Genomic DNA, 24,748 nt, shown 5'->3' with positions numbered 1-24,748 from the left:
ATTTGACTATTCCTGGTTTTAAAAATAATTTTACTAGCTAGTAATTGAGGTGTACTTACTACAAGATCCCTGATCTTCCTGGAATTCCTTAGGTGCCATGTTCTCAAGTATTGCATCAGGGCACTTCCTGTGATGGAATTTAGCTTACAGACATTAGGAGTATCCATAGTGAGCAAATGTCTGATTGCTTGAAATGGTACACTCTTTTTTTAATTTGAAAACAGGTTCTTGTGAAACCACTTCTGGACAGAGGATTTCTTTTTCTTCTTTCTCCTTGGCAAATGATGACCCCTTATGGTATGTGTACTCTGTTGCTTTTGCATTTGAGTTTGTTTTGGTGGAGTTTTTTGTTTGTTTAGGGTGTAGGTTTTTGAGTGCTTCTGAAGGATAGTGGTCTTTTCTTCTCAACTGATCTTATGTTTTTGTGTTCTAGACCACCAAACTGGACGGCCTCGCATGCTAAATGCATTGTTTCTGTTTCCAGAACCTAGAGATATAATGAGCTCAAGTAAGTTTGTTTGCTGTTGAGAGTGTTGTGTATGTGCTTATTTAAATGTCATTTATATTCTTGTTGAAGACCTGTTAAAGCCTGTCACTGTGAACTAGGAGTAACAGTTTGCATTGGTTGTGATTATGGTGTTCAGAAAGTGTTCAGTCACAAAAGTCATTACCTATGTACTTTAGGTTTGGTTGTTTGTAGTTTAGAAAGTAAAACTTTATTCACATTTCTTGATTCTGTGTTCTATAAAAAATAGAGCATCAGTATTCCAATAGACTTATGCATTAGTAATAACGTTGCACTTCAGAGGTTTTGAGGGTTTTCTTTAACCATCAAAACATTAAGGGCAAAACATCTGAAAGTCTTTAATGCACCTGTAATTAATTATATTTTTTTGCATTGGGATATGCACCAAAAACTGAGTAAATGAGAAAATACTGATATAACCAGATAATAAAGAGTGATTGAAAGGACTTGGCTTTATTAGAACTACAATGCTTTGGGGTGAAACGTTTAAGTTAGTCTTTTACAGTTGAAATTTGTGATATGTAGTGCTAGCAGCAGAATTGCAAGTCCTTTGGGCCTGTTGTGAGTTAGAAGTGATCTTGTTAAAAGAGATGAAAGACCTCTTTCCAGGCATTTCTCTTTTACCAAGTTCTTGTGCTAAGTCTTGGCAGCTTCCTAGATTCTTATCTCTGTGTTTCTTATTTTAATAAACTGCTTAAATTTTTCGTATTTAAGGAACAACTGAAAGTTCAGCTGTAGATTGGGTAAGAGGAGATATTATATAAGATGACACATAAAGTGTGTGCATGCCAGTTCCTTAAAAGTAGTCCAGTTCTTGCTGCTGTGGCATTTTAAAGACTTGTGAGCTCTGTTTTCTGTCAAACACCAGGTTAATTACTGGATTGAGTCTTCAGAAGTGCTTAAATGGCTGAACAGAGAAAAGTTTCAGTCTATGATTGGGAAGGGGGGAAGAGTGCGAATAAATAAATAAATAAATAAATAAAAGAAGGATTTAACTTTGAGCTTCCTTGAGCTGCTGTTTCAAGGAGGTGGTAAAAAGATCTAGCAGCTTTCTAGGACAGGGAAATCCTGCTCTTGGCACATGTTCCTACTGCATCTCTTCAGTTTAGTGAGTTGTGTTGTTTTGCAAAGGAATGGAAAAAACTGCGTTTCTGATGGGTTACTAAGCAGAATCATTTTATGAAGGTTCAGTGAGCTTAGAAGCAGCACACTGAAAGTCCCAGATTGCAGAGGAAGGAGTTATCCTTCCCGTGTTTCTTGCAGGTAGTTGTTAGGCTGCTGCTTATGCTTAGTAAGCCTTAATGAGCCTTTGAAGTGGCCTTCTTCTAGAAGGGTCAGTAAAGTGATGTAAATTGGAAAATATTTGTATATCTAGATACAGTTTATCACAAAACTATGAGAATGAGCCATTCATCATGACTATGAGCAAGTTGACTTTTAAGTAGGTTTTAAAGCTGGTTACTTTAAAAAAACCCACAACAATTCCTTCCTAGCTTTTGGGTTATTTGTCCGCAGTCGTTCCAAACTGTTTCACCAAATACGTATAGTGCAGAATATTGCTAACTAGTCGTCATGTATTTATAGCTTTATGGTTTTAATTGTGAATTCCCTTTTCTCCTATGGCAGCACAAAAAAATGTTCCATTTGGAACACAGAAAAGTTCAACTACCATGGTGTTGCACGAAAATCGGGAAATCATTCCAGAATTCACAAGGTTTATTCAGTCTCTACATTATGCTTTAATCCAGTGTCGTAAAGACGCTACTGCAGATTTCAATATTGTTGTGGCGAAGTACATAAATGAGTACTTGAAAAGAAGCTGTAATGGCTCTGGAAAATATAGAGAATTTGTATTGCATCAGTATGAGTCACGGTTGGATGAGAGAAAAGATCTTTATCCTTCTCCAAAAAATAAATGTCATGTTTACAGCTCCTTGCAAAACTATATTTTTGGTTGTGAGGCATATGAACTACCTGTTTCTAGAGCTAAGGAACTGATGGAGGCAAATCGGAAACCTCAACAGTTCAGTCCCATCTCAGATTATGAAGCCACAGAAGACGACTGTGATTTTGCCAACACAAAAAGTGGGAAAAGAATCTGTGCAAAATATGAAGCCACTGTTGCCAAGCGAAAACTGCATCATTCTGGAGACTATGATACAGCTAGACTCAAAGAACTTATTAACTTAATCCAGTGTAGGAAAAAAAATGTAGGTGGAGATTCTGATTCTGCAGACCTTAGAAATAAAACTGGTCTGAAAAGGAAGCTGGAAAAACAGTCTGAAAGTTTGCGAAAATACTCAAAAATGAGTGAATCTTCAGAGAATATTTGTCAGTATGAAGGTAAGAAAGTCTTTATATTTTGAGTTTCTCTTTCAGCATTGTAATTCAAAATGTACTTAACATGTAATCTTTATAGATGGAATATTTTTGCACACTGGTTATTTTAATGCGCAGTTGTTCATTTAAACATTGGCCTCAGATCTATCAATAGAGATGGAGCTTATTTTTTGTAGGTTGCCTCTTTCTAGGAGACAAACTAAGAGCAGCTGTTGCAGAAGCTGCTTTGGTTCTACCTCTACAGAGAGAAGGCAGAGTTCCAGAGAGCCTGCTTAGCTGTGGAACTGTCTGAAGACAGAATTTCTAATACAGAGTACTAAGCAGCCTTAATATAGTCATGTCTTCTGCACAGTTTAATTTTGGGCACTGCTGTAGTTTTTTTTATGGCTTCAATACCCTATATAATGCTAATAAATTTAGATTGAAAGGGAGAATGAAACTTCTAAGTATAAGCATAGTTAAGTTTTAAAGTAGCCAGTAATGTGTGCGGTGGGACAGAGGAGCAGCCCAGTATTATTAAGATTGAACTGGGTAATTATCCGAGATGTTATCTAATGCTTACTTAAGATCTGCCAATAAAACCCCCCTTTGATTTCTGATTCCCTAACCCTTTTCCTAAAGCAATGGTACAAGCCACCTCCAGAGGAGGAAAATTGGGAAGAAGGTAGCACAAAAAAGGAGGGGGGTATTTGCGTCAATCACCATTCTCATGTGTACGTGAATCCCTTTGGAAGATGAAGTGACTTATTTTAGAATAAGTTTCCCATTTGAGAGGGACAACAGGTACTGTTATGTGTGGATGGAGGAGATAGAGGGTTGGCTATATGCTAGATCTTTGGATTTCTGCGTGGAAATCTGTGAACCTTCAGGGTCTTTTTATACTGATTATTATAAAATACGTGAATGCATTTCTGCCTGGCCATAATAAGAACAGTTTCTGTTTAGAATGAAATTTTTACTAACTCCTTCAGGGGTACCAAGGCAGCAACATCTATTTGAGATTTGAATTCCATGCTTTTATATAACTCTAGAAGTAATTTGTTTTTCTTGAAAGAAGTCTTACCTGAAATATTGTGAGCTTAAGTATCTAAATATGTTTAGATTTTTATTAGTCAAACAGCACTTAAGGAATTCCATATTTCCAAATCAGATAAATGACTTACCAAGTTCATCAGTTTCTTAAATTAGTTCCTTGTCCTGTCTCTTCCCAAGAAGAATGAATACTCATGGTATTTATTTACTCATCCAAGCGGATGAGTTGAAGAGTAATAACACTGCTTGAAAGTTACTTTAGTATAAATAGGCATGTTAAAGTTTTAGAATTACACCTATTTTAAAATAACTGAAGAGGCCAAGCATTAAGATACCCATCAGCTTTTGGAGCAACAGTGATGGGATGGAGAGAAGTAAATATTTTGCTCAAACTAATCCGTTTCTTTTAGCAAGTGATGGAGAATTTTACAAGGATTATGTAAAATACATAGATCACAGCAAATCACTTCTATTAAGATATAAAAAAGTGTGATACTGGGGGACCTAAAACAATTACTTACCTGAGGGAGACTGTTAGCTTTAGAAACTGCCCTTTTATCAACATCTACCTGTTCATATTTTTTTAAAATAACAAATGTGTATGTACTGTATGAATTGATGCTAAGGAGTGAAACTGCTGGTACTTAGCAGGTGTTTGAGGGGAATGTGTGTATTGTTCTGCTTTTATTTAAAACTTAGTAATGGAGTCTTTTTCCCCACTCTAAGGTGTCAGAACATCAGATTTGTCCAACTCAGTTTTCTCAGTAAATACCAGTCTTGGTGGACACGATACTGACTTGAGGCAGCAAGATGTGCCTGACCCTACTCTGACTGACACACATGGCCTCTTTAAGCTGCTTTTTGAAATGCTGGCCAATGGGGGACACTTGGATTCATCATTGGCACAGTCTGTAAATCAAGGATTAAATGCCTTAGGACTAAACACTGATGAAATTGAAGAGGATATAAGACAAAAATATGAATATGAAACCATTCCAGTACAGGACAAAGATGATAATGAGCTTCCTAATGCTGCTCAGGCTGAAAATGTTAACTTTAAGGACCCACAGAGCCCAGTGATGCTTGAAGCCGACGCAGCGTGTTTACCCTGCCCTGTTGACATTGATCTGCGACTTTCAACTAATGAAGTAGGCCTTGAACACACACTCAGTGTAAAAGTAAGTGAAACTGTCATCTAGGTAGATGCTGCTAATTCTTTAAATCATCAAGCATCCTTTTACTCTAATTGTAGTTACTGCTTCAGATTTGGGAATTGGTCTTGGTCCAGCCTCTTCAAAGTGTATTTATTCTCTCTCCTACTTAACAGTAGCAGGCATTTTTTTAAGGCAGGAAAATGCCCCTCACTTGTGTGGACAAGTGACCCTGCAGTCCTCATTTTTCAGTCTTGTATGGTGGAAGATATTACAAGCTTGTTTCTGTCCCTCTAGCAGTGTCTGAGTGAGAAAGCATTAAGAAATGTGCATACTGGAAGATCTTAAATCCTCTATGGATATTAAAGATGGTTGGGGAATTGGCTTCATTTAGTTTTGTCAAGAGCAGAATTGAAAAATTCTGAGCACTTAAATGCATATTTAGTCTGCTACATCTGCCTTTTTGGTGCAGTGGTGGATACCTGTTCCATGCATACTTTGCATGGCAGCATGTAGCTGGCAGAACACCCTTTGAAACACCTTTTGTGCTTATGGTTCAGAGTGCCCCAGATGTTTGCTCCATCACATTACTACGCAGAGTGGTTGTTCTGTTATTGATACTTCTACACAAAGCCCAGTTTCTGAGTCATGGAGCAGGAAAGAGTTTGTCCTACCTGTAATCTCAGTGCTGTTTTGCTTGTGACCACCTGGAATGTCAGATGGAATTGGATTGTCCAAGGGTTTAAGGCTAGTTGCAGGCAGTTCCTCAGTAATGCCAACATCTCATGGCTTTTAGTCAGCTCTGAAGACAACAGCCTGAAAAAAGCTAAGGAACAGACAGGTTACCTAATTTTTTTTTCCCTTTTTGCCTCCTTTCTTACCTGGCCCACCCAGCTTCTGTACTCTAAGGCATGTGCTCAGAATTGCCTTATTAACTTAATGATAGATTATAAGCTAAGACAGCTGTCTCAGAAATTACCAAACAGGTAAATGAGAAGTCTTAAGTACCTCATGTAAACATTTCCAAGTTTGACTTGACTGATGGCAAAATTGCCTATATGATTATGAACTCAGGTGTGTTCTTACTGTCAGCTGTTTAGAATGTAAAAACTTGATGGCTGCTGCAAAAAAAACCAACTTGGAGCTGAGAATTTTTACTGTTTTTTAGAAAGCAAGCACTGGAAGTGTAAACAGTTTTGAAGGCTGCAGTCCCTGTGGTAGCACACCTGCAAAGCATGCCTATCGCAGGCAGCATTCCACCTCCAGTAATATAGGAGAAGTTGGACTGCGCTGGAAACTTATTCCAATTACAGGTAAGATGGGTTTAACTCTTATCTTGCTACAAATAGTGAATGAAAACATGTTCTAAAGGTTGGTATCTTTCATAGAGCCCATTCTTGGGTGACATGTTGATACACAAGTGTGTATATAGTCTATGCAGTTGTTTCTGATATTTGATTAATACAGAAACTGCTGCATGAAAGCAGATACTGGTGGAGAATATTGCTTTGGGTACATAGTAACATGACTTAGAAATGGGAATGCTTAAGTTTTTTTCTGGTGAGGTACATAACTGTTTTGAATTCAGTGTTTGAACTTGCTAGGTTCTGCTGAAAGATTGGACAGGTGGAAAATTGCAACTAGGAATCAAAAGTGTCCGTATAGAAAGTAGTCTTTGTTTGAAATTGAGACTTTTCTTTGGCTTTAGACATGAAGCACAAGTGCTTGTTCTTGCAGTTTCTTCCTTCTCTTCTAAGACAAGATTAATGCATGTGTCCACAGTCTTTAAATTGATGGCTTTTGATGACATTCATCTAGGCTTTCTCAGGTAGTGTTTAAATTTCTGATTTCAAAATTAAAGTATGATTTCTGATTTCAGACATTTGTTTCAGACTTTGTTGGTAATACCTTGTAACTGGATAGGTCAAAGAAACCAAAAAGAACTGCCTGGCAACAATTGTAGAAAGAACAGCTGTTCAAGAGCTGCTGAAGTAGTTATCCTTGCAGATTAAGAGTCAAATTCTTCACCGCTTAAGAGAAGTCCTTCTACAGTCACTCCAGAAAGAGGATTCTTCGGTAAATTTTGAGTTGGATCAGATGATTTCTAGAGGTCCCTTCCAACTCTGACAATTCTGTGATTCTGTAACACTTAAATCCAAAAAACCCTTGGTCACAGTTTGACTCGGGATTGACAACAATGCTCTCGATGCCCTTCCTCTCCCACTCAGGTAGAGAAGGAGAGAGACAATAAGAGAGAGACTCTGGATTGAAAACTAAACTACACAGCTTTAATAAAGCACTAATGATAAAAGAAAATATATACACTTATATACAAATATGTTTAGGTAGTGTGCAAACCCCTATTGCCTCCCTCCACCCCCAGCAACTCCCACAGCATCTCCTGAGCTGTGAACAATCCTGAAAAGTCCCAGAGCTGCCAGAGAGAGCGCAGAGTGATGAGGGTCAGGAGAGCTCCAGCCTGGGGGTCAACGGTGATGGATGGACGGAGTCCTCCCTGGGTGCTGGCCATGGATGGAAGAGAAGGGAAGAAGAAGGAAGGAAGTTGTCTTCTGTGATCTCTGACCTTCTTCTGAGCTTATGTAGATATATGGAATGGAGTATCTCTGGCCAGTTTTGCTGTCTGTCTAATTCAGCCTCCCATATGGGGGTGGTCATAGATCTCCTAGTAGTCTCTGAGCCGGCAGAGCAAAGATGTGACCTTGGAGTCCCAGCAATAGTATAAACATTATAGCGTTTGTTATCAGTCCAAGCTGGAACACTTACTGCTAGTTAAAAGAAAGCTTACTGAAGGAAAATAAAAATCAGTAAAAGAAGTGGCTTCATCCTGGCTCAAACCAGGACACCCTCAAATAAAACCAACAGAGAAAACCTCCTTTGAAGTATTTATGGAAGAGATTTATCCTGAAATACCTGTATGTATCTGAAATGCCTGTGTATGTACCTTTAATTGCAACAAAGTGTTAAATTTGGATTCAAACCAAACTGTAGTTCTGAATGTAGATGCTGAAGCACGTGTTAGTATATATCAGTAATTGCCATAAGACTTACATCCTGCCTTTTTAAGCAAGAAGATTTCTGTTCTCAGTTGTGAGATCAGATGTGCCGACTGCAATTTGCAGTCTAACCCTGCAAGGCAGTGTGTGGCTAAAATAGGCCTTCTGAGGATTATAACCTAGTAGCAAATGAAAATATTTGAATAATTTGTCACCTTGCTTGATTTCTAATTTGATTTTTTTTTTTTTTTTTTGTAATTAAGGCCTTTCCTGTTACACTGAATCAGATGTTGTCTCTGGAAGAATTACTGGTGTTCTGCTTTTTGAGCGGACTTTAACTTTACTGTTCTACTGTCTTAGGAGCTATTAAATTTTCTGTGCTTCTGTACCTGAGCAGACAGTAACACTTGAATCAAATTTGCTGGTGTGGGGAGGCACAACAGGAATGTTGTTTACTAACTGTGTTTAGTAGGTTTGGGTGTATCAGCCATTTTTAAACATGAGATGATGATGATGATTAACTCTTCCTACATAGGTCTGAAATCACCAGAAGAACCACTGGTGTATTTACCGCCAAAGGATGCCTTTCCTAATGACCCCCGGGTAATAAATAGACAGAGAAGTTCTGATTATCAGTTTCCATACTCTCAATTTTCAGACACACAAAAGGGGACAGCAGAAGATGGACTTTGTACAAGACGAGTGGAGAATCTTGAAGATCAGTGTGGGCTAGCAGATGAACCTTTTGCAACTAAGCATTCCATTAGTGCAATAATAGAGACTACACTATTAGAAGAATATAATCTCTTTGCAAGAAAGATTCAGGAAATTTTGCAGCAAAAGAATATTGCTTATGTTAGTGGCATGTCCACACCAGTGTTCTCTGCCCGAGAGAGGATAATGAGACTTTCTGAATACATGTGTTTACAGGCATCAGAGATTTCTGTCCAAGAATATATAGAGACACTGAGTGAAAAGCTGAATAGTGTTATTTTGTCCTCGAGCATTAGGCGTACTCCACCGATTTCTGCTAGTCCTGAACCAGCAGAAGCGGCCAGTGACACTGCACCGAATCCTTCACCTGATATGGTGCCTGTTTGCAGGGACACTGACACAGCCTTGTCATCAGAGCCACTGTGTAATAACATGGCAGAAGATCCAGATTCTAAAGAGCAGCATTTGTCAAGTGTAACCCTAGTGACGGAGGAAATTGATCATGGGAATGCTAAAACAGCAGATGCATTGACGTCTGATCGGACCTCTTACAGTGGGGATCTGATGGAGCCACCAGAAAAGACACAGAAATCCCCAGAGAACATCCACGTTTCAACCCAACCAGACCTATCTGATTTTATAAGCCAGTTAAAACCTGAAGTATTTAACAGTTTGGTCAAAATTGTGCAGAAAAACACTCTGAAATTTTATATTCATGAAGAAGAGGAAAGTGTTCTCAGCAAAGAAATCAAGGTATGTTCCATTTTATCCTCTCTTTAGTGCTAAAATAGAACAGAGTGCCTTTCAAATCAGAATGTATGAAACTGGACTTGCAAACATAAGGTAGTCTAGAATTTGTTTCAGAAAAAATGGAATTGTGAAAGTGAATTGAGAAAGTAGGCTGTCCTGTCCCATTCCTTGTTTGAGCTTCTGTGGTAGTCTCATTTATATTTAGCTTTTACCTAAGTCTTTTTCTTATACTTGGAAAGCGGTACAGGTTGTAGTTTGGGTCCTTCTGAAGATACTGCTAGGGGGTAACCTCATGGAAAAAAGATAACAAGGTCAAACATGATAGTTTACCATTTTAGAATGTATGAAAAGCTGCCACAGGTGGTGTTGAGGTTTTTTTCTCTTCCCCTTCAGTTAATAACACAGGTAACTTTTGGAGATGACTGTTCCTCTGTGCTTAAATGTGTAAGATGAAAGTGAAGTCCCAAGAACTTCTGGCTTTACTTGAAAACTCCTGCAGTTTTGATAGATTGTCAGTTGGCCACTTTTGTGTGATTCTGTAAGAACGACTGACTTGCTGAAACAGCTAGTTTCTGTGGTGACACCCTTCCAATTCATGGATGGGAAAGAGAAGGAAACCAGTCCCTCCGAGATTCATATGAGTGGTAACATTACATGATGTGGTCACGGTGTGGGGATTGTTTTGGCCAAACTATCTACTCACTCTTCCTTCACCATCTTCTCTTTCTGTGGCATTAGGAATATCTTACAAAGTTAGGCAATACAGAGTGCCATCCAGAACAGTTCCTTAGAAGAGCTGCTTTGGGTAAACTGTTGATAATTATTCAAAATGAAGACATCGCCAACCTCATCCATAAGGTATTTCACCTGAGTACATGTGTGCTATAGAAAGCTACTGTTAAAACATTGTGAGAAGAGCTCATTTTCTCACAGCAACATAGCATTTAAATTATGTCCTGTGTTTAGCTGTCGTTTGAAGAAACAAAAGTGGTTGTGGTAAATATCTAGTCTTGATACATATCCCTGTAACTTCTTTCCCCTCTCCATATGTGGAGTGAAGTTACAGGGAGGCTGGAGTAGTTCTGAGGTGCTCCAAGGGCAGGCAAAGGCAGCTCTTGGAGTTACCTGAGATGTTCCTGACGGCTGTGGTTTATGAACTTGTGTTGTACAGAAAGTAAAATTATTCTATGTGCTCAACTTCCACTGTGTCATCCCTGTAATGTTTTTGAGAGAGCACCTCCCCAGGCCAGAGAAGAAAATAGTAATTAATTGAAAATGTGATTTTAAGTGGTACACTTCATTTGGTATCAAGCAGGGAAATTCCATAGGTTTTGTTGTTGGATGATGTTTGGTGTACCTCTCTGATTGGTAACATTTTTACAGATACCTGGCTTAGTAACTTTGAAGAGGCTTTCTTGTGTCAGCTTTGCGGGTGTTGACAGTTTGGATGATGTGAAAAATCACACTTACAATGAATTGTTCGTGTCTGATGGTTTTGTTGTGTCAGACGAATCTGTGCTTAATCCAGAAACCATCACTACAGGTAAGTGTGATATTTTCTGAAGCTTTAAAAGACAGACAAAAAAGGCCTGAAATGTTAGTATGTACGAGAGGTGCCATAATCATGGCAGTGAAGAATCAAGTCTTCTAATATTCATGAAGTTTTTTTGAAGACCTTCAGCTAATTCGTTCTCGTATTACCTCAGTGGCCTTTTTAGAGAACATGTTTCTGGGGAACACATGAACATGGATATCTTGTCTTTCTCAGTTATGTTAGATTGTGTAGTTATGTATATGCCTTAATACTCAATCCACAAATATGCTAGGAAAACACTGAAAAAGTACATTATTTCACTTTTCCTTTATTTCCAATTGAATAGTTAATGAAGTTACTAGTTTTTAATGAGATATTTTAGCAAAGCAGATCACATATGGCTGAATTCAGCTTTATGTAAGCATGTGCCACTGTTTGGTATCTGACCTATAAAAAAGCAGCTCATTGTTGAAATGCTGTTGTTGACTCATGGAAGAAAACCCAAAGTATGAGGCACATGTTCATAGCTGTGATGAAAACTGAAAGCTTTATCTGTATACTGAAGCTGTATTTTCAGTTTACATACCACAGAATTTAACCTCTATTCCTTATCTTCAAACAGATAAACTAAAACAGTTCTTAAGGTTTCTGGAGGATCTCAATACCCCAGATGGAAAATGGCAGTGGAAAGTCCACTGCAAGATACTAAAAAAGCTTAAAGAGCTGGGGCGGTAAGTAATGTGTTTTGAATAGCACTTGTTAAAATGCTTCAGTTTTACTTAGGCTCTCCAAAACCCAGTGAAGTAGAATTTTCTGATATGTTTGTCCTTTGCCTTAATTTAAACATATAGACTGACTCTAAATCAAGTATCTTCCTCATAGTGTGCTTTTTCTACCATTGCAGAATGAATGCTAATGCCCTGAGTCTGCTGACCCATCTGAATACTTACCAAAAGAAACATTTGGTTGAGATTCTGTCTTACCATAATTGTGATTCTCAGACTCGAAATGCTCCAGAATTAGACTGTCTTATCAGGCTTCAGGCTCAAAACATACAGCAGAGACATGTTGTCTTCTTAACAGGTAAAAGAAAACTTAGGAATACTTCTCTCCCTCTTTTGGTAACAGGTGCTCAGTATTAATACACAGTCTCCTTTTATGTATTTAGAAAAGAATGTCAAAACACTTTCTAATTATGCTGATAATGGAATAGTGGTTGCTACTGTTGATGACTTTATGCAGAATTTTCAAAGTCTCGTTGGGTATCATCACACAGCTACTGAGGAAACCAGCCTCCCTCCCTCGGATGCTCACAGAAGACAATCAGGTAATGTTAAACACAGTTCTACTTTCTTTAGCTGATTAGATGTGTGGGGTGGAGGTCCTTGAAATAGTGTGCCTTTACTCTTGTAAATGAACAGATGGCAAGGAAAACCCAACTCTGAAGCTGCTCTTTTTCTGTTTTATATGATGGGGAAAAGCAGCTGGGATGGAGCACCAAAGGAGATCTGAAATACAGAATTGTAGGCTAACGTGGTATTAGTTAGACGTATGTCCAAGTGGTGTAACCATCTGTGTTGAGGGAAAGGATCCATTTAATGATAGCTTCTAGAAACCATAAGGAAAGGACTGAGATGTCAGTAATTGTACTCCTTTAATTGTCTGATCAAATACTCACCTACTGTGTAACTTTAGATGCTGTTTTGACATTAACCCCTTTGGAGCTGGGAGTTGGGATTTCCCAACACTAAACATGAACACAATGCGCAGAAGCTTTTAGCATCGGAATAACTGGACCCTCACACAGGGTTAAGTGTGTGTGTTGAGTAAGTGAACAAGAGTGGCAGAAGACCAAGACTTAAGTGATATTGGACTTGCAGACCTGAAGCGTAACATTCTGTGAGTAGTGTATAGCTTTTCTAACATCAATTTTGTATTTCAATAGAATAGGACTTTCTCTCTTTTTTTAATGTAGTTCTTGTAGAAAACGATCAGGATGAGGAGGACATGTCTCTGGATTCAGGGGATGAAACAGCACAAATAGAAATCTGCAATGATGCCTTTAAGTATGATACTCGTTTGGAAACTTTGCAGAAAAAGGCCAAGGGCTCACATGGAGCAGATGCAAAAGAAAGCTGCTTATCAGTTACAGAGGTATCTCCTGAAGCACAAATTGGCTCGATGGAAAAGACTTCTAAAACTGACTTGGAGGAGATACAGCCAGTTACTCCAGTTTCTAAAACATGTGCTGCTGAAGGAGAAAAACACAGTTCACTTGAACAAGCTCCTTTCAGTAACTTCCAGGTTTATAGTAGACAATTAAACATGTCCCATCAGTTCAGTCACTTTAATGTACTCACTCATCAGACTTTCCTGCAAACAACATACTCAATTTCTTCTGCAAGTCAAAACCAAGAAGGGGGCAATTATTTTGTATCTGCTTACAGTCAGAGCATGGATACAGAAAAGTCACTGACGCCTGGTGCTTGGGATATAAATTGTGATTCTTCAAGACCGTATTCAAAGCAGAAATAAACTCCTAAGTCTCCTTTTATAAGTTGCTGTGGACTTTTCTGTTTCTAAAATGTGGTTTAACAATTTATATTTTATTCTGGAACAAAATGTTTCTTGTCCTTTATCTCAAATGTTTTGTCTTTATTTAAATCCTAATGGCCTGTATCTGTTGAAAGCATCTGAAAATTGAAATAAATATATATATTTTTTAACGTTTACTGTACTTGAATTATCTTGTTTGTTGGCACTTTTAAGTTTCTACATTTGTATTTAACCTGTACCTGGGCTTCAGTTTGAGGTCTGTTTTATTAATGTAAAACTGAATGTTTGCCTAACATATGTGAAATAGCAAGGTTGGTTTTGGTTGTTTTTTTTAAATGTAAGAGTATCCAAATCACTTTTCTTTACATAAATATAAAAATTATGTATTTATTTGACATTTGACACAACTTTTGTACAAATGTTTTTACCTAGGTCTAAGGCAGTGTAGTTATTTTCATGACAATATACTGGATTTTGGCTAAATACCTCAATTAGAGTAACCAATGGTGCAGTTCCATTACAAAAATAAACTCTCAATGCACAAGGGACTTGCAAACACATTGCATTGTCTGTGGTTTTTATATTGTTCTCAAAGCACGTGAGAAAACAAATCCAGGTTCTATTTCATGAATAGCAATTAATTGTGTCTAATTTTGATACTCCATGTTTTTTATAGCGTCAGAGTGATCTTAAAACTTTTATTTTGCCACTGTAATTACTGTAATAAGAGAAGAACAAACCTGGCTTTAGTAACTGTGGTGTAGCACAATTTGCATTAGAAAAACCTCAGTCCTCTCCCACTTTAGCATAATGATTACTGGTGCTTAGTTTTGGTTTGTTTTTGTTTTGTTTAATGAGCATTATCAGAGTTTTATCTGTTTCTTAATCTCACCCTTTTAAATTTCACATCTGCTGCTTTATAACCTTCTCCCCAGTGCTTCTCTCTTAATTGGCTCATTTTGTACATCGGTTCGGGCTTCTGGAAGGCAGCAGCTGACAGCAAACAGCTGCAGCTGCTCAAGACTGCCCTTGGCTTTGCACTGCTGGTTTTACATATACTAGAACTTGATCACAGGTTTACTGCTCTTGTCTTCAGGGTGTCTGAAGTCATGCATTTTTTTTTTTCTGTTTGCCATTTTGTCTTTTTATGTAGGATGTGCAGTTTAGTACTTAGATGACAGTGTATGAAACAACATGACTAATCTCACAAAATTAGTTGGGACAAATACTAGTTTAAAAAAGGGTTATTTAAAAAACAAACCAACCCCATACACTTTTGTCTGAGTTTATGTCTTTCCTCCTATAAACAGTTGTTTGATTTAATTGTTTTAAAGGTACAAGTATCAGTTGCTACATGGCAAATACATGTTTTTTCAAAAAAAGAACTCCCTTGTGTCAGTAATTCCTAAGGGAATTCCTAAGCTCTGTTCTACCACCTGCACCATGGAGTGCAGACTCCCCTGCAGGATGCCACGCACACCAGGAGGAAGGCAGCACCCTGCTTCCCTTGGATCCTGCTGTGGGATACCTTCAGATCCAGGGTCTGCCTAAGAAGAGTTGCCACTGGGAGGAATCCCAGTTTGGAGGTTCTGTGGTGTTCACTAGATTAGATCCCACAGAACAATTCCCATCAATGCAAGTCATCTGCAGAGAGAAACAGTTTTACCCCAGGTTATCCTGCCTTTTGAAGACTAAAAGCAGGTAAATATGAAGTAAGCATTTAATTCTGGCTGGAAGCACTGACCTCATCTTTAACTTCCTTAAACTGAGTTTGGCTGCCTTGGGCCCAGTCCCCTACCCTGTTAAGTGCTGCTATCCGGTTTTAACTGAGAGGGGGTAAAAACTAATTGTAAGCATTTCTGTGGTCTTAAAAATCTGGTATTATTTATATATATGTTCATATACCTAAAAGCTGCCTCAATAGTTATGTACAAGCAATTTAATGTAATTAAAAATACCAAAAAAGTCTATCCAAGCTATTTCAGAATACATCTTAATATTTTTATTTGTCAAAATACATAGACTGAGTCCTACAAAAAACAATGTAGCAGTTTTATGCAGTGTTTTGGCACTTTATATTAAATGGTTACGTCTTCACGTGGCCCGAACACATTCTAAACAGGCACACTATCCTTAGTTTAATGTATATTCAATATGAAAAGCAATGACCCTGTCTTGTATCAAAATTCACATAAATACTTCATCAAAAAGGTGGTTCATAATTATTACAGTAGCAAGCAAAGGGCTGTGCATTTACATCTTAAGAATTCAGAACATTCATATGTACCTCTCAAAATGGCGAAGTAAAGTTCTCTTCTTGAGCTACAACAGGAGTCAGAGTGGTCTCCCACTCCTTCTGCTTCTGCAGGAGACCCTGAAATAAACAGAAAAGAAATGTGAATGTTCTGTCTTCCTTATGCAGCCTGAACTAATAAAGTGTCACTGTTTCATATTTTAAAACAATTTATTTGTCAAGGCTCAATGCTTTATAAACAAACAACTTCAGAACAGTTCAACATAATACATTCAGTAGAGGGGACTCAAGATTTTCTGTCTTTTGCGAAAGACTTGAAGTGTGACTGAAGTGGAAACCAGTCCAGTTTCCAGGGATGACTGAGCAGAGGAAAAAGGAATTTTTCCATCAGGTTAAATTTAATTTGCTTTAATTTACATGTTCTTGTATGAAGCTGCATCCAAAACCTTGACAGATAGCAGCTTTTAGTCTTAACAGAAATGTAAGATAAAGAACAGCATTTACCATTTGAACTAGAGCTGTGTCAGACACTATAGGGTATGCATATTTACCCTTAAAAGGTAAAATGTTCCTGCTTTTGTTAATGGCTCTTGTAAGTACCAGACAATGAAGAAAACCTGTAATAAAAAACACTTGGAAGTGTATCCTTGGCTGTGTGATAAGTAAAACATGATAGAAATTATGTCAGGAACATAAATAAATTTGAAGTGTTTTACTATAATTAATAGGATCATATATATGGATACATCTGGCCCCTTGGTCTCTATCCATTTTAGACCTGTCAGAAGTTAATTTGGCACGAGAATGTTTGTTTATCAAAAAAAGGAAAGAAAAATAAGGTCACAGTGGTATTTGTTCTCAGAGTTATACAACCCTTCTCACAGGTAAGGGTCAGAGGCTGCTGGAACAAAACAAGCCAGCAGGTACCGGGATTTAGATTTATTCCTGGTGGCACAGAAGGGGAGTTAAGCCTTAGGGAAGGACCCTTCACTGCATCCTTCCAAGAGCAACAGCTGCCTACTTTTGATCACTTGATGAATTGTTTTTTAACTGATAAAACAGTATCTGCTGCCTCTCTTAGTGGGTCAGGGCACTTGTCAAGAATTACTTTTAGAGCTTTTTTTTTGTGCTTAGTAGCATGTTACACATTCATGCAACACCTCACCATAAATTAATGCAGAACTGATACAAGAAACTAGTAACACTGAAAACTGGAACCAAAGTCTATCACATAGTTTGCAAAGGACCTAGGGAAAAGTAACAGGAAATCCCTTCATAGGAACAAGCATTGAGGACAGGCCTTTGCATGTCCTTGCACAACCTGCTGGTGGCTGGCACGATGGCTTCGTTGATGGAGGCTACAAGCTGCTGGCAACTGCTTTACTGCCTTAGCTACAATAAGCTGCTCTGGTATGTACTGACTGTAGCTGGGGCATTTGTCCTTTTTCTCAGACTTAGGCCCTTCTTTCTCGCAAATGCGTAATTCACTTTGCTGGATGAATAGACTTGGGCTTATTCCACTGACTTGATTTCAGTGAAGAAAACAAAGTCTGTTGATGGCTCCTATTACTGCTGTTCCCTGAAATACAGGAAGAGACATCACCCTCCCTTTGGCAGAGGACAACCCTCATCTGCCTCCATTTTCACTGGTGTCTGCCAGGGCTCAGCCACTTCAACTGGACTGTTACTCAATCAGCCTGGTTGGGTATGTGTATGTGTGTCACTCTAGCTGAGGGTGTATTTCAAAGGTTAAAGACTGGTCACATATGCTGTGAGTCCACCCTGGACAAAAGAAGGCTAAAGAATGGCCAAATATGTTGTGAATATATACATATATATATATGTACACACATATATATTTATGTTCTGAAATGATCAATATATGTAAGATTTTATATATAATTTTAAATAAACAATACTACATTATCTTCTGACATAGAAAACTCAACTCCACTCTTTGTCTAAATTACATTTCATACAAAATATTGCATTGCTCTTCCTTTCTCAGTGAAATAACTGATGCAAAACAGGTGCCTTCTGCAGGAGTATTCACTACTTAGGCATACAAGATACATGTAAGTTCAACAGTTAATGTCCTACATGCATTCTGCAGCTGGTAGGACATTTTGAAAAGAGCTCTATGGATTTTAATTTAACTTAGAACCAAGATCTACTGAAAGACTAACCTTAACATTAGCCAAAGACCAGATCCAGTCAACCCATTAGAAACTGGCCAACAAAGCCATTAGAAACTGGCAATTTTTCTTAGTAACCTGGGGAAAGCCATGACCTGCACAAAGAATTTACCTACTACTGAAACACAATGAATGCATGGCAGAACTTCTGTCTTTCTAGCCTTCTAAAGCACAGCAAGTAATTAGCAATGTTAACTACTGGAAGTTTTGTTGTACTTAAGTATGTCAGATTTTCTTCCCTTATTTTGATCAGTTAGACAATTTTTCTCTCTTAAGGCAAAGAAAAATAAACAGCACTGCTAGCAATAAAATCCTTTTGGTATGGGGCTGTTCAAAAACAAAGCAGATACTGATGTTTAGCTTTTAGTGTTCTTCATGACAAAATGCAAGCTTAAAAGTAATTGTTCTTATTTTTGTCTTGCAGTTCCCTGCCAGGTCATTTGAGGTATAAAAGGAAACCGTGTGACTAGTTAGACCTGTGGTTTGAACCTGCTATGGGATGGGCTGCACAGTGTTGCCAACAGGTAAAGTTTCAAATTCACTCATGTTTTAGTAATGAGATACGTGATGATATTTTCCTGGTATTCTGAATGCAATTAGGAAAATATGTAACTTCACAGTTACCATCTATAATCTTTTGTGCTCCTTTAGTTTACTGCAACTAGGATGCTTAAAGACAGTCTCACCATATTAGAAATCCTTCTTTTAAGTCTAATCACTACCAGTAACTTACTATAAATAGAATAATGCATGTAAACATACAAAGGCTCAGAAGCTCTTGTGTGTGTAGGATTGAACTAAATTTCATTTTATGTTTGCTCAGTGTAGCTGGCTGATTGACAAATCCTGAATTTTACATGTTAACAGAAGAATAGCTATCTTAGGATTTTATAAGTGTTCACACTTCAAATTTGCAAATTACAGCATTTTTCCAGGTCTGACAGGAGTACCACCCCACTAACTCTTCTGCACCAACCACACTGCTCTGTCATGACTGGCTTACCCATGAAGTGACATTTCATTAACAAGAGTACTAGTGTTCTGTTAAAATATTGTTCTTTCTCCCCTTGAAATTGAAACATTCTGACTTATAAGCAACACTAAATATCAAAACCTGGAGACTAAATAAAGCCATTCCTCTTGGTTTCAATTTTTATGAGGTACTTCAGTACTTCCTACGCATTCTAAAGACTAAGGAGCCCATAGTCTCTCACACACTCCAAAGGTGGAAGTAATACATGAAAAGAAAAATTGGTAAGAGGGGGAACAGAAGTAGGGCCCGACACAAAACTTTTCATGTATGATAGATAAAAATAATTAAAGACTAATGCTTATGACTCTGTAATAGTTTGCAATGTTTATTTTGACTGTACTACATAAAAACATAAATGTTTATCCAATTAACTTTTCACTTACCTGGCGTAATTCTGATAATGCTTTGAGAATTGCTTGTTGTCTCTCTCTGGTTTTAACAACATCAGGATTTAGAAGAGGATCTCCAGCATGACTGAAGCTACAAAGCTGTTGTGGTGATTGGTAAGAATCTAAAAGGAAATGTACATCAAATCAGTTAACAATACTCTTTATCAGTGGTGTTTTACTTCTGAAGCAGTAGGTTTACAGAGTTTGTGAAAATGAAGTTTTGGTTGCTATTAGATTCTGTTAGCTATTTTTAAGTCAATAACACCTAGATTCCTAAACCCAAACCTGTACAGAATAATAACAGAGAAATACCATCATACCTCGTTAAAGGTAAGCAGACAAAAAAGACAGATAAAAGAAGAAGAAAATTTGTTGCTTTTTTGATTTTTCTTAAAAAAATTTGGTGGTTTATTTTTTTGTAACACAGAGTATCATTTGGTTGCACAGCCTTTCTGTACAGTGCTGTGGCAGAAACCGGTTACTGCAAATGTCAGTAAAAACAAATACCAAATGGCATACATTGTAGCATCTTGAACTAAATGACTGGAACTTCTCTTCTACATGAATCAGTTCACAATACATTTCAGTACCATTAAGCTGTTGATACTGTGGGTCATGTGTTGAAGGGCTGGCCCCTGGTGCATCTGGATCCAGGTAATACACTTCGTTTGTTCTAACATACGGAATAAATTGTGGGGAGGGAGGTCTTCCAGCTTCTGTCATGGCAGGAAGGAAGTTCCTCTGCTCTGTGCCTGTCAATACCAAATTGAATAAGCTGTAGCATTTTGAACTGAATTACATTAATCAGTTCCCAATACCCTTCCATACCATTAAGCTGTTGATACTGTGGGTCATGTGTTGAAGGGCTGGCCCCTGGTGCATCTGGATCCAGGTAATACACTTCGTTTGTTCGGATGTAGGGAATAAATTCTGGAGAGTGAGGTCTTCCAGCTTCTATCAGGGCAGGGAGGAAGCTCCTCTGCTCTGTGTCTGTCTTGATACTCTTCTTTTTTCTACTATTGCTGTTATGCACCAGGAAATTAGAAGTATGTGTCTGTTTTTGTTGTACTTGGTGTAGACTGTTCTTAACTGCTGGAACAGTTGGTTCAGGTGGTGATTCAGTTCTGTATGAAACAATTTCTTATAAGAAATCCATGGTACTTAATAATGTTAGTTATTTTCTCAAATAGTACACAAAATCCTCAGAGGACTGGACTGCTCATTTACTCTGCTTTTATACCTGCCATTTGTCTGGTCTTGTCTATTTTTAATAGTAGAAAATTAGATGCATATAAACTCTTAAAAAAAATCAGGAAAGAAAAGCATGTATGTATTTCACTATTAATGTATTTATACATGTATTAATGCAGAGCATTGACATACCTTTCTTTATTCAAATGATTCTTAGGTAATGTTTCTTCCTACAAGAAAACCAAGAAAGTAAAAAGTAAAAAAGCTCCATGTTTTTTATATTAAAAGCTTTCATTTTTCAAGACAAGCTGGTTCTGAAATTACTTAAGGACTGTTTGACCCGAGTTCAGCAGAAAGGTAATTATCAAAGACTTGCATTAAAGAGACTGGTGCTACTTGTACTTGAACTAAGTGAAATAAATTACAGGCCAATTTGCTCCAATTGTCTGTGTCTTTGGCAGCTCTAAGCACTATCAAAAATACGTATTTTCCAAGGACCTTATAGAGCTGCATTTATAAACCTGAAAGGTTCAGCTCGAGATAATGATTATGATAGGAAAGGTCATGTTTCTAGATACAGCCACTAAATGTTTTATATTTAAATTAAATGCTTACTAATATTAAGAATCTAGTTAAAATTAATTGCCCTATTTCTTATGTATAAAATTACTGAATATTTACCTTTCAATAGTGTAAGGACAAAATTCAGATTTAACATTAACCTCAAATAAACAAAAAAATCCAGTTTAACAAATTAATAAATCTTTAAGGCACCTATGTGAACAGCTTTGTTATTTTCACATACTTTTTTTAATACTCACAGCTTTTAAGATATATGTACATAGCCACAGTAAACAACTGACTAAACAGAACTGAAGTGTCCACCAGATTTTTAATACTGGAAGGTGTGAGAAAATGAGGTTTTTATCCATACATCTGTATATACATCTATACAGGCAGTGAACAAGCAGGAGAGATAAGGCATGGATATATTAGATTAGTAGTTCCTTTAAATTAAAATTTTTTTTTTCCCAGCCGTAAGTTTTACTGAAAAATGCTCACTGCAAATGGAGATCAAACTGCTCCACTAAAAAGGCTGCCTTTCTGTGACAATATGGTACATCCTCAGTAATTGTTTGCAAAAATAGAAAATTGTTTTGAATGGGTCCTCCTGTACCTCAACTATCAGCCCACCATAATGACTGGGCAAAAAAGAACAAGTCAGTAAAGTCAGTTTAACCTGCACACTGCTTTCAGTCCAGTTCTATGTTTACATAATTAATTGACGATAGTGAATACATGAAAGAGAACAAACACTTTGGAAGACTGAAATAACAGTAAAAGCTAAGTCACAAAAAATCTGAATATATCCTACCAATCACAAAGAATCAGACAGCCCTGTAATGCCTTTCTTTACACTAAGGGTAGTGATAGGAAAATTCGCAATGCTTTAGTTACATAACTGAATTCCCATCCAGGCAAAAGTGTCTGGAACAAGAGTTTTAAAAACAGACATCATTGTTAAAGACCAAATAGTTACCTTACTGACTCTATGTCCCTTATTCTTCACGTTTATTTTTTTGTAAGGTGAAGGAGACCTGTCTGAATATCCACCTTTTTTGGGGCAGAGACTCCCAGAAGTATTTCTTTCTACCAACTGAAGCAGCTCCATTTGTCGTCTTAGTTTGTTTTCTCTCCTTTGTTTTTGTAGCTGTTTAGGGTATCTTTCAGATGCTAGAATATATCTTTTCCCAGGATTGTTTATGTTCCAGTGGGGTCTTTTGCTGTCTTTTTCTGAAGGTTTAATTTGTCTTTCTCTTTTTGCATATTGTTCATGCAGATCACCATAAATGCCACCAGTCTCTTTTCCTGAAGTTATATTTTTATCTATATTCTGCATTTCCTTATGTTTTTTTTTGCTGTTAGAGGTTTCTTTACATTGTATGGAAATATCAGGCGATCCGCAACCCACAGTTTTTTCCTCAGCTGTCTCAGTGTATACTGAAGTATTAATGTAATCTAAAAGAAAATAATAATATTTTAACTCAGAGTCTAAGATATAAAAATTACTTGCTTAAGTTCTGTATGTGTATCAATCTACCACTACTGATTTTATTAAAAAATTGGTTGTTACCGTTTTATAATGTTTATTATTCTTTTGATATGCAAGAAAGATAGGACCAGCAGAAGCAAACACAATAAGGAGGAGAGTAAAAAAAGAGTGGAAAATGAAATCAAGTCACTGTAAAGCAACATTTATGTAAAATGAAACGATACTATTAAAAATGTAGAATTCTATTTCTGTCATGGTACAAGTGAAGAGCAAAACACAGCTCTTCAGTTTTCCAGCATGCTGATTGTTTTGTCATAGTCACAGCTCTGCTAGGAGTAACTTTCCTAATCCTTGTCTTTCAATGGAAATATTTTGTTGAATTTTTAAGTTACTGACAATCCAGTTTCTTTCTTTACTAAGGGGCATATAGAAAAACGTTCTTTAATTTGTAAACTCTCCAAATTTATAGTAAGATTTCTTTCTAGTTTTATGCCATTAAATATGCTTTTCTATTGTCTGTCTAAAGGAACATCAGTGTAACTGAACTTCAGGGCTGCATACCTGTCTGTACAGCAGCGTCCTTCCGAGGAGAAGTCTGCTGATCAATGTCGCTCTTGATGTCATCAGAAGAGTTATGACTTTGATGTGAAATGTCAGTATTACAATTTTCAAAATCAGTATCAGCTAAGAAGTGAAATTGTGCAGTTTAGTAACGTTCCATTTAACCACACGATCAAGTTACCAGATAACTGTGGTTTAGAATTCAAAGCAAGACAGAACTATCCTAATACTCTCCCTTTTTTACTGGAAATCTAATCAACAGCAAAAACGTCTGAATATACCCTATGCATTCCTGATATCTTTGTATTTCTTCCTTGATGTAATACAGTATTTGAAGCTTACTAAAATACAATATTCTCTGTATTAATTAACACTGATACTTGGTCAAAAGGCTTATTTTTAATAAGATAAAATGAAATTTGGTTTGTGAAGCAAAGGAGCAATTTCTGACCTCAATGAAGAAGGGGGGGAAAAATAAACCAAAAACATTGCGTGCACCAACTTGCACAACAAACACCCACAGAAAAGGCAAACTGAGTATGAAAAGACTTGTACTTGCCACCACCAAGGTTCTTCTGAAGGTTTGAAACGTCATGTCCCTTCTGAGCCAAGTCTTGAATGCGCTGTTCTTGTTTTAATCTCCGTGCGAACTCTTGAGCTTTCTGCATTGTCTGATAAAGCTCATTTGTTTTCAGAGTCAGGAATTCCTTTTTAAAAAAGTAAATATATATGGTAATTTATTTTTAGAATAAAATTAATAGGCTTTTCACCTTTTATACAATCTTCTCCAGCAGGCAAGAATGTATGCAAATACAAAATTTGCAGTAGGCAAAGGTCAAAATGTTTTGGTTTAACTTCTATGTGAAAGGAGATGGTAAAGCTCAGCAAAAATTATAGGGGAGAAAGCTACAGAACATGAATGACTATTAGAATTACTTTTCTAGAATATAGTTCAAAAAGTCTTTAATCCAGAGAGAAAGCACATCCAATCAGATGAAGTCCATGGCACTGAAGCATCTTAAAAGCATCAACTAACCAACAATAATTGGATCACACACTTTGAGGTATTTTTTTATTTAAAATTTGCATTAAAAAATGCATGTTTCTGCATTATTTAAAACTACAATTCTATTTTTGCCACTTCTGGTAATTTCTTCTCCTGAAAAGGCCTTAGTCCAAAAAAAGAAACTTGCCTTAAGCTTGTATGGTGTTACAAGTTTATTAATTGAGGAAACAGATTTTGGTTTAAAATGTCTAAATTTCAGATAGTTTTAATTTTTAAAATGATGAGGTGACATAATTTAGAAGGTGAAGAACAAGAACCATCTTCCTCAAACTCAGTATTACTAAAGACTATCTGGAGTAAAAAAATGTAAAACCCCACCTTCTTTTGTTTTTGTTTCAGCATATCTTCTTCCAATTGTTTCTGCATTTGTTCTTTTTCTCGAGCTAGAC

The 24,748-nt window shown here is 37.1% G+C and overlaps 2 protein-coding genes across 2 annotated transcripts in view; one reads left to right on the top strand and one right to left on the bottom strand.

Annotated features, from left to right (window-relative positions):
- The window catches only part of FAM208A (family with sequence similarity 208, member A), a 28,515-nt gene extending 14,919 nt beyond the window's left edge, over window positions 1-13,596 (top strand). Inside the window, exons 12-23 of the mRNA XM_009993390.1 lie at window positions 225-297; window positions 434-508; window positions 2,153-2,869; window positions 4,625-5,076; window positions 6,218-6,362; window positions 8,599-9,530; window positions 10,266-10,385; window positions 10,911-11,070; window positions 11,684-11,792; window positions 11,966-12,144; window positions 12,230-12,388; window positions 13,037-13,596. Coding sequence (XP_009991692.1) covers window positions 225-297; window positions 434-508; window positions 2,153-2,869; window positions 4,625-5,076; window positions 6,218-6,362; window positions 8,599-9,530; window positions 10,266-10,385; window positions 10,911-11,070; window positions 11,684-11,792; window positions 11,966-12,144; window positions 12,230-12,388; window positions 13,037-13,596 — 3,681 coding nt within the window. The remainder of the gene's footprint in view (window positions 1-224; window positions 298-433; window positions 509-2,152; window positions 2,870-4,624; window positions 5,077-6,217; window positions 6,363-8,598; window positions 9,531-10,265; window positions 10,386-10,910; window positions 11,071-11,683; window positions 11,793-11,965; window positions 12,145-12,229; window positions 12,389-13,036) is intronic.
- Window positions 13,597-15,907: 2,311 nt separating this feature from the next.
- The window catches only part of CCDC66 (coiled-coil domain containing 66), an 18,476-nt gene continuing 9,635 nt past the window's right edge, over window positions 15,908-24,748 (bottom strand). The window contains exons 11-18 of the mRNA XM_009993379.1: window positions 24,678-24,748; window positions 23,853-24,000; window positions 23,294-23,416; window positions 22,220-22,698; window positions 20,872-20,909; window positions 20,317-20,612; window positions 19,483-19,610; window positions 15,908-15,991 (exon numbers count right to left, since the gene is read on the bottom strand). Of these exons, the coding sequence (XP_009991681.1) occupies window positions 15,908-15,991; window positions 19,483-19,610; window positions 20,317-20,612; window positions 20,872-20,909; window positions 22,220-22,698; window positions 23,294-23,416; window positions 23,853-24,000; window positions 24,678-24,748 (1,367 nt within the window). The remainder of the gene's footprint in view (window positions 15,992-19,482; window positions 19,611-20,316; window positions 20,613-20,871; window positions 20,910-22,219; window positions 22,699-23,293; window positions 23,417-23,852; window positions 24,001-24,677) is intronic.

Source organism: Chaetura pelagica, unplaced genomic scaffold (assembly GCF_000747805.2).
Source record: "Chaetura pelagica isolate M959 unplaced genomic scaffold, ChaPel_1.0 scaffold630, whole genome shotgun sequence".
NCBI classification, from domain to species: Eukaryota; Metazoa; Chordata; class Aves; order Apodiformes; family Apodidae; genus Chaetura; species Chaetura pelagica.
This window is presented reverse-complemented; position numbering and strand designations above follow the sequence as displayed.